Below are 9,202 nucleotides of genomic sequence, written 5' to 3'. Positions count from 1 at the left end.
TCAGCTGGACGCCGGGTAGCGGCTACTGTGAGGTGTGTCTCGGTAGAAGGGGTCAACTGAGGTCAGGGTTCTGCAGAGGAGGACAGTGGGAGAGAGGGGCTGTGGGGTCTGGGCCTTCTCTTCTGCGGGCCCCTCCCAGGGAGCCTGAGAGGACGCCAAGCCTGTCAGGGCGGCCAAGCCACAGACACTCGCTGCCTGCCAAGTCGGCCTCTGTTGCGAAAGCGTAGGTTTTGAGGAATTGAGCAGCAAGGAGTGACGGGAGAGGCAGAGCCTCCATCCATTCATCTTTGGATGCATCTTCCACTGCCCCTGCCACCAAGGGCCACGCAGGGACCAGGGCAGCAGCCGTGCAGAGAGACACACTGGACAGAGGAGGAGAGGAGCCCAGGAGGGCAGGAGGACAGAGGCCAGAGGCCAGGATCGAGAGGAAATGGCCTCTCAGAGGGACAGACAGACAGACAGAGGCAGGTGTCCAGTGCCCTGGAGCTGGCCTGGAGCTGGCCAGGACGTGAGGAGGGAGAGAACTGGGATGGGTGCTACCTTCCCACATGGGGGTGCAGGCGCCTCAGGCTCTCTGTGGGATTGGGAGTGGCCTCCATGCGAGTGACCGGCTGGTTGAGTGCATAGCCTCCCATCTTCTGAGGCTGGATGCTACCTCGAGTCCAGCCTTCTCGGTCCAGACCCTTGGGGATGTTCTCAAAGTACCTAGAGAGGAGGGGGCTCTTGTTGGCCTCCCATGGGCCTCTACTCACCTCCATGGCCTCTGCAGGAATCTCAGCCCTCGGATCCCTCAGGCCTCCTTGCCTCTGCCTGTGTCCCCTGCGCCTGGTCATTCGAAGCCCTTGTCCACGTGGAGAACTCTCCCTCAGGAAGCCTGCCCTCCCACCTGCCTCCCCGGCTTCTCCCTGGGGTCCTGCTCTCCTCCCATCGAATCCCATGCTCACCGAGCCCTGAGCCAGGCTCTGAGGGTGTCAAGCCCTGCCCTTGAGCTCAGAAGAGGGGTTACAGATAGGTCAGTGTGGAAGTCAATATTAATGCCTTGGGGGGTCCAGGTGCACAGGGTGGACCAGTGTGTGCCTGACATCTGGCAGAAGCCCAGGAGCAGGCAGGCGGGTGGACAGGGGAAGGACCAGCCCAAACTGCTGGATCCTTACGAAGGGGACATCCACCTCCCCAAGGGCAGGCACATAGTGGTCCCTGACACCCTGAGTGAGCCTCTGCCCCTCCCCCTGGACTCCTTGGGAACTGGAGCAGCCACTTGCTCCAAATCTGAGCTCAGCGTCTTGTCCCAAGGGGAGGGATTTAGCCCAGGGCTTCCAGCTCCATCTCTGGTCTCTGGGCAGGGCTTCCCCTCAGCGGGCTAACACTCCTTCTGAAGCTGCCCCCTGCCCTCTCTTCTTTTCAACAGGAATGTCACCTTCTCTAGGTCCTACCCCCGGCCCTCCTGACCCTCCTGTCTCCTGCTCACACCCTGGCACTCAGGGCTCCGTGAGAATCTGACGTGAACGGATCTGCGAGGTGTCTGGAGGCAGGAGAGGTGGCTTGAGGAGCAGGGCAGAGGGACACGTGTGAGTGGATCAGGGGTCTGGAGAGGGGGAGCCTGAGAAGGGAGGGCGTGGTGGGGCACCTTGGAATACCGAGGTGTTGGGGGGACAGTATGAATATGGATGCCACTTGGGTTTCCCGGCTCAAATATTTTGTCCCCCAGATTACACTTCCTTTATTCCACTCCTGTAAATGCCCTCTGTATGCAGTGCTGGCCCCGGGAGGCTCCCCCAGGGTGCCAGGGCCACCTCCTCCTGGAAGCCCTCCCTGTCTTAGTAGCTGCTCTTCCTGCTGACCCCTGTCCCGTGCCCACCAGCCACAAGCCTTCCACTGTCTTACTCTGCATCTCTCAGAGAACTACCCTCAGGTTGCTGGAAGCTGCTTCACCTGAACAGAGAGACATCTAGCCTCTATTATTCCCTGTGACAGCCTGTAGCAGTGACTGCTAGGCGTGGGGTATAAATACCCCCACTCTCTTGCCTTTGGGCTGGGAAAATTCCGAGCTGTGTGCTTTGTGCTGTTTTTCCAGAGTTTCCCCATGGGGCAGCTGGCTTTGTAACAGCCCCATTACTGGACACCTGCGCTCCCCTTCCCCACCCACCCAGTAAAGTGCCTTGCTCTGGGATGCTTGGCTGAGCGTGTCTAGCAGAGCCTGCACTGATTCAGGGCTGATCTTCTCCCCAAGGCTGTGAGCTCATTGCCAGTCCCAGCCCCAGTCTTCCGGTCTGTCAAATGGGTTTCAGCTTTGGGCTGGGAGGGAGGGGCCTCACCCTTGATTGTAGGTGGTCAGGTACCGGCTATCCCTGTCGGGGTCATAGGAGCTCCGGACATAGGTGGGGTTGTTAAGGCTGAATCCTGTGGGCTCCTGAACAAGAGGGGTAGACAGGGAGCTGTCGGGTCTGGAGGGCTGGGGAGGGGGACCGGGAGGGCGGGCTGGGCGCAGCGGGCCTCACCTTGTTCCCCACGGCCTCGCGGCCCAGCAGGGCAACATTGGTCTGTTGCATCCGCTGTGGGGGCTGGAATGGACGGTGGCTCATGCTGCTGGGTTCCGGGCTGGGAGGGGGCACCTGCAGGGGGCAGGGCCACAAGAAGGCAGGCTGGGGTGGCCAGGCTGTGGCATCGGGGTGGGAGGGGTGGTGACCGAGGCACTTTCCTCTCCTGCCCATCTCATTTGCCTTTCCGGAACACACCTCTCCGTCCCAGCCCCGGGGCGCCACTCTCCCTCCTCCCGAAGGCCTGTCCTTCCCATGCTTCTGAGCCTGGCCCCCACCCCAGCTCCTCCGGGAAACCTCCCTGTCACTCACTCTGGGGTTCAGGGTCCTTTCATTTGCTCTGCTGTAGCCTGTCTCCCGCTCAGAGCCTCTGGCCAGCACAGGCAGAAACTCATTTCCCTGGAGAGAGCAGAGCAGCTGTGGGCACGAGAAGGTGGCTGTCCCTCCCGCAACTCCCCAGAGCCACACTAGCTGTCCCCACAGGTGTCCCTGACCTCCCTCGGTGCAGCTTACATGAGGGTGAGTCATGGGGAGGAAGTCCGACTTGGTGACACTCCGGTTTGAGAGGAGGACCTGGAGGGACCCACAGGAGGAGGGTCAGCCCAGCGCAGGAAGCCAGCCCCGCCCCCCCCACTCAGCCTCCTCGTCCCCACTGGCTGAACACGCAGCAAGACTCGGCACCAATGGGGGCTGCTGGGATGGCTGAGGAAAGGCCAAAGCTTGGTGGGGGGAGGGGGAGGACATGTCCCTGAATGGGACCCAGCAGGAAGGCTCTTGTCTGACCCTGGCGGTACCCTTGTGCCTCCCTGGACCTCAGTCTTTCCATCTATGAGACATGACCAGAGAGGATTTCACCCAGGCTCCTTCACCTTGTTTGGAACCCAGGGCTGCAGCTGACGGTTTTCTGAAAAACTAGAAACGCCCCGGGGGGTGGGGGGTGGGGGAGGGCCTCCATCCCCCTGAGACTCCAGCAGAGAACTCACAGGGTCCCCGGGCATGGCCTGGGAAGGAGAAGGAAAGACCATCGGGCTTTTGGCCGCGTCCTCCGTGAAGCCGGTCTCCTCCTTGGCGCCGATTGATTTCTTCTGCAAGAGATCTGGAGAGACAAGTCCCCATGGGGCCTGGGTGACCTCCTCCCCCCCATGGGCTCTGAGGCTCGAATCCCAGCAGGGGGAAGTTGAGAAGGGAGGACACGGGGGTCCATGAGCTCCAGGGTCCATCCAGAGAACCAGAGAGGAAGGCCGAAGGAAGGGGCAGTGCTGAGGGCAGCAGCCGGCTCTGGTCAGGCCCAGGACACTGAGGTCAGCCCGGGTCGGGGGACAGTTCCCTCAAGCCACCTACCTTTCTTCTGCTGGTGGCTTCTGAGACCTAGGCCAGCACCAGGTTGCCCTTGGTGGTCTCTCTTGGAGGTGGGCGATGGAGGTGGGGGATGGAGGTGGGGGATGGAGGTGGGCTACAGGGCAGACTGGCTCAGACTCGGGCATACCTGGCTGCATGGACGGCTCCTTGAGGTACTTGGAATTGTACTCAGAAGTCATGAAGCGTGGGCCCTGGAACACAGGGTGGAGCATTGGGGGACACAAGGCAGACCAGGGCACAGTGGCTTTGGGTGGCAGTGGCACTAGCTTTTGGGTTGTGTGTGCTCCCGTGGGGCTGGGAGGGGAGCGCGTGAATAGCTCATGGGCCATGAATCTTTCCCTGACAGTGCACCAAGGTGTCAGAGGTCTTCCCCGTTCCAGCCATCACTAAGTCCCACACCACCCTCAACTTCCGGAAATGAGCCTCCAGGGACCCCGAGGCAGGAAGGCTGCGAAGGGAGGAGAGAGGCTGAGGGCTCAGGGCACAGTGGGGCCAGGGAGAGGAGGGGACCGGGATCATCATTGTGATGCTGTGTTGGAAATGTCAAGTCACAAATCCTTTGTCTCTCGGTGCCTGAGCCCACAGGTGACCAACTTGGGGCCAGCTCCATGGTGACCAGAGCCGTCCATTCAGTCCACTCACATATCGCGAGTTCTCCCAATCCGGGGAGCCCCTGCCCTGCTGCTGGTGGAGCAGGGGGACCTCCTTGGGCTCCAGCCCTGTGATAGACTGGGCTCCATGATCCTGGGTGTCAAAATGGACCTTCCTGACCTGGAGGAGGGAACACCAGTGAGCTTCCCGGGAAGGTGAGGGGCGGGCCATCACTTCCTGACCCTGATTTTGCCCCTGACACCTGCAGAGTTCCTGCTGGCAGCCAGAAAGACCCCTTATAACGAGCCAAGCGTCCGTCCTCCCCTCAGAGCCTGCAGCGTTGCTATCACACTCACTGAGCCCCACGTCCTGACAGCAGCCCGCAGGGCCTTTGCACCTGCTGTTGTCACTGCCTGGAATGCTTCCCTCAGATGGCTGCAACTGGAGAAGCACCAGCTTCCCTCAAGTCTTTCCAGTGTCTATGACCCAGCTGTCCCAAGTCCTTCCCTCCTGCTTTCTCCCTTTTCCCCTGCTGGCTGCCCCCTGGCTCTCATCACCTTCAAATAGAAAAAAGATGCTCAGGGCTGGGGGTGGGGCTCAGGGTTAGAGCCTGGCCTAGCACAATGGAGGCCCTGCGCTCCATTCCCAGCAGCACGCACACGCATACACATGCACACGCACACACACACGTGCAATAGCGATGATCAGGATAGATTGGTTGGTAGACAAATGGATAAGTGCTCAGGTGCTAGGTGGTCATGGTGGTGACACGAGCGATGATAAAGTGACTTTAGACACAAACAATATGGGGTGATAAGGACAATGGTGGACCCTGAGGGTGGTGGCGGGGGCTTGGACAGGTGGAGGAGATGCTGGTGATGATCAGGACAGAGGTGGGGATGGTGACAGCATCCCCACAGGATGGAAGGAGGGAAGTGGAGGGATGAGGTCTTGTCAGTGCTGTCCCTGCCTTCTGGAAGGACCCCCCACCCAGCCTCCCAAGCCTGTGGGCCTCTCCACTCGGAGCTCTGCTGCCTCCTGGCCTTGGCCGGGCACTGACCTCCTTAGTGAGGAGGCCTGCGTTGGGCTTCTCGCGCCCGTAGGCAGAGGTAGTCTGGTACATGTTCCAGGGTAGTGGTTGCGTGCCATCAGGCACCTCCAGGGGACAGTAACTCTGACTGGTCACGGACTGGAAGTTGCTCCGGGCTTGTTCCCTGGCAGGGGACACAAGCAGTAGCTAGGCCCCCCAAGGCCCCCTGCTTTGGTTCTTTGGAGGCTGAGTTGCTGATGCCCAGAAGCTTCTCACCTCCCTCAGCCCTCTCCCAGGCACCCTAGAAACATGCTGGCCTTGGGACCCACGCTGGGCACCAGGCCTTGGCCTGGCAAGGCTGAGTTCCTGTCCTGGGAGGCCTGAGTGGTTCGATTTGCTCTGACATTCCCAAGAGCTAAGTCCAGCCGGGCAGGAGTGGGAGAGGGAGTGGAGCCGACGTACCCCATGGCGGGGCTGTCCAGGGTATCCAGGTGGGGCTGGTAGGAGACCACAGGCCGGTAGTTTGATTTGTAGCCAGTGCCTACATGGCTGCCCATCCGGGGCTTAAATTCCTCCCGACCTGCCGAGGTGGATGAGAGAGACAGGACTGTGGGTCAGCAGAGTGGGGGAGGAGGAGGGGGCAGGGCTTCTAGGCAGGATCAGTATAGCATCCCCCAGGAGCCCAGGGTCACTGTGACAGGGGAAGCCCCAGTGTGACCGAAGCTGGCCCTTCAGGTCTGCGAGAACAGCAAATGGGGTGGGGCCAGGTCAGGGCGGCAGAATCACACTGTCAGAATGACCAGGAAGGTTCCTCGGAGGGTTCAGGGGATGGATGGATTCAGGATAGAGGGTGGCTGCAGTGTGACTCGCCCACGGGCCGTTCCTCTCTTTGAGGACCCCTGCCTTCCTCCCCACTGTCCTGGAGGGCCTCCTGCACTCACCATAGGCTGTGCAGTAACTGGTGGCATAGAATTTCAGGGGGTCCGTGCAGCCCCCCGAGCTCATCTTCACATAAGGAGACACAACCCCCAAAGGGAGTTTTCCCATCATGATGCTGTAGGGCAGGGCCCCTGAGGGCCTAGGAAGGGACACAGGAGCCCCTTGTCAGTCCCCAGTCCAGACCAGGAAGACAGTCAAGCCCCCAGAGCTGGCCCCTTCTCCCAGGCCTCAACCTCCCTCTGACACCCACACCCCAAATGGAGAAAGAGCAGAGCTCATCGGCTCTTGTTCCCTGCTTCATCTTCCCAACACCTAATGATTAACTCTTCCTATTCCTATCTTACAAGCCGGGAAACCCATTCTAAGTAATGAGGGATTTGGCCATAATCGGTGGCCGAGCCAGGATTCAGACCTGGCCTTGTGACTCCAGGCCCCTGAAGTCATCCCTCATCTGCGGGAATCCTGGGCCACCCCAGCTCCGACACTCACCGCCAGGCCCACCTACCTCCTTGGCTCCCCTTCAGCTCCCTGGCCTTGCCCACCATCCACTGGAAGTTGGCCCTGCTCTCCTGGGGTGAGCAGTCGTGGGCCCCACCCTCACCTGCCCTTCACAGTGGTTCTGAGGTCCAGAGGCCACAGGAGGCAGGAGCCGCTGCAGAGAGGCTGGGCCCTCCTGGAGTTGGCCAAGCCAGGAGTAACAGAGGGTTTCCTAGCAACCGGTGCCTGGCAACAGTGTTCCCACGCCTCTGAAGCCCTTCTAGGGCCAGGGCCCACTGAGGGGCTGACTTGGCCAGGAGGAGAAGGCCAGGAGCTGAGCAGAGCTCAGGGCCCCATCTCCAGCCTGCTGCACAAGGCCAGGATGAGTTGCTGTCTGAGTGACAAGAACTAAAAGATAATCCCGAACAATCACTCCCATTATTGAGTGCCCACTTCTGGCCAGACACTTTACATCCTTTATCTCCATCCTCCATGCTCTTCTAGGGCTATTATTACCCTATTTTCACAGGGGGGAACACGAGGCTTAGATTCGCAGAGCGGCTTGACGGGCCGGAGATCTCACAATCAGAAAATAATGCGGTTGAGAATCAGGTGTAGGTGGATCTGGATCCCACTCCTTACGCTTCTCAGTAAATTAATGTTTACTATGTTCTGCTGGAAGCCAAGTCTGGGCTAAGCCCTTTTATACACATTACCTCGTGCAGTCCCCAAAACCACCCTGTGAACTGGGTACTTACCGTAAGGCCCACAAACCACAGCAGCCGTTTAAAAGTGTGGTTCAAACCCGATCTGTCAACTTTGATGAGGCGCTTATTATCCTCCTGACGCCCCCACTTCCCCGTCTTAACCAAGAATGTGACTGTACCCACTTCCCCCGAGCTGTTGGCAGATTAATGAGCACATGGATTCAGCACCTGGCTGAGGTGAATGGAGGTAATAACAACCTTCCTGCCCACCGGGGTTCAAACAGAGCATTTCACCAGCTCCATGGCTCCATGGCTCGTGACGGCTCTTGCCTCAAGTTCGCATGCAGGCTTACAAATGTTGTCACAATTAGATCTCTGGGAGGGGAGGAGAAGGCGCTGATTTGTAACATTTGCTGATAACTTCTGGGGTGTAAATACTTCCACTGTGGCTACTTTCAAACCACTAATGTGATGTCATTGAACCAGGGCTTGCAAAGCGGTCTCAACACTGTACAGTATTTCTGCCTTACAGATCCAACAGACGTGAGCAACCTTGAAGGCACAAATATTTAAAAAATGTGCTGACATAATTAGGAAGCCAGGAGTCTTAAGTATGTCTTACCTTTATTTTTAGTATAATTCATTATATTGTAACTTCAATCTCTACCAATGTAGTATTGGTGCAGGTTATGCCTCAGTTTCCCATTCTGGAGAATGAGAGTAATAATGGTATCCACCTTCAGTTTGTAGCACTAATGAAGCACCTAGCCGGGCGCAGTGGCAAACACCTGTAATCCCAGGGCTCAGGAGGCTGAGGCAGGAGGATCAAGAGTTCAAAGCCAGCTTCAGCAACAGCGAAGCCCTAAGCAACTCAGTGAGACCTTGTCTCAAAATAAGAATAAAATAGGGCTGGGGATGTGGCTCCGTGGTAGAGTGCCCCTGAGTTCAAGCCCCTGTACGCCCTCCTCAGCCACAAGATGAAGTATCTGGCCCAGCACCTGCACATGGTGAGGGCCATCTAAGAGTTAGGGACAGGCCCTAGGAGGAAGCAGTCCCAGGGCTCCCTGCCTGCAAGGCAGAGTTGGGCCCATGGGTTACAGACAGGGACCTGCCATCAGGGAACTCACAGGCTAAGGGGATCCCAGACACAGTGTCGACTCCAAAGCCTGAGCTCAAAACCTGCTTGTGCTGCAGGGTTTTTTTTTTTTTTTTTTTTTTTTTTTTTGTCTCTGGGCACATGTAGACAGAGCTTAACAAGCCTACTTGGCAGGGTCACTGGCGGATTTGAAATGCCCTAGGCATAGAGTCCGGCAGTAGGAGACATGCACAGGTGGAGAGCAGGGAAAGCCAGCAAGGTGCACAGTGGGGGACCCTGTGCTGGGAGGTGACTGGTCCTATGAGGCTGGAGGATGGAGAGGCTGGCTCCGCAGGGAGAAGCAGCCCCACGGAGGCTGTGGCCATGTCTCGTTTTAGCAGGGCCGAAGGAGCAGACAATAAATTTTCCTTAGGGCGTCTTGGGCTGCTGGAGCTGACCAAGGGCTTGGGCAGGGGTTCAAGGAGGG

The 9,202-nt window shown here is 58.5% G+C and overlaps 1 protein-coding gene across 2 annotated transcripts; it reads right to left on the bottom strand.

Annotated features, from left to right (window-relative positions):
• SAXO4 (stabilizer of axonemal microtubules 4) lies at positions 1-6,567 on the bottom strand (the record flags this gene model as incomplete). Of its 2 annotated transcripts, XM_081281207.1 has the most annotated exons (12): positions 1-70; positions 541-705; positions 2,316-2,410; positions 2,499-2,612; positions 2,850-2,936; positions 3,051-3,110; positions 3,521-3,633; positions 4,024-4,087; positions 4,539-4,667; positions 5,548-5,701; positions 5,980-6,097; positions 6,459-6,567. In XM_081281207.1, 12 exons carry the CDS (start codon positions 6,565-6,567, stop codon positions 1-3), a joined length of 1,278 nt encoding a protein of 425 aa, XP_081137333.1. The 2 variants fall into 2 exon arrangements, with proteins under 2 accessions (XP_081137333.1, XP_081137334.1); XM_081281208.1 differs by lacking the exon at positions 3,051-3,110.
• Between the last annotated feature and the right edge of the window lie 2,635 nt (positions 6,568-9,202).

Source organism: Spermophilus citellus (assembly GCF_964194105.1).
Source record: "Spermophilus citellus genome assembly, chromosome: 2".
Classification (NCBI taxonomy): Eukaryota; Metazoa; Chordata; class Mammalia; order Rodentia; family Sciuridae; genus Spermophilus; species Spermophilus citellus.
This window is presented reverse-complemented; position numbering and strand designations above follow the sequence as displayed.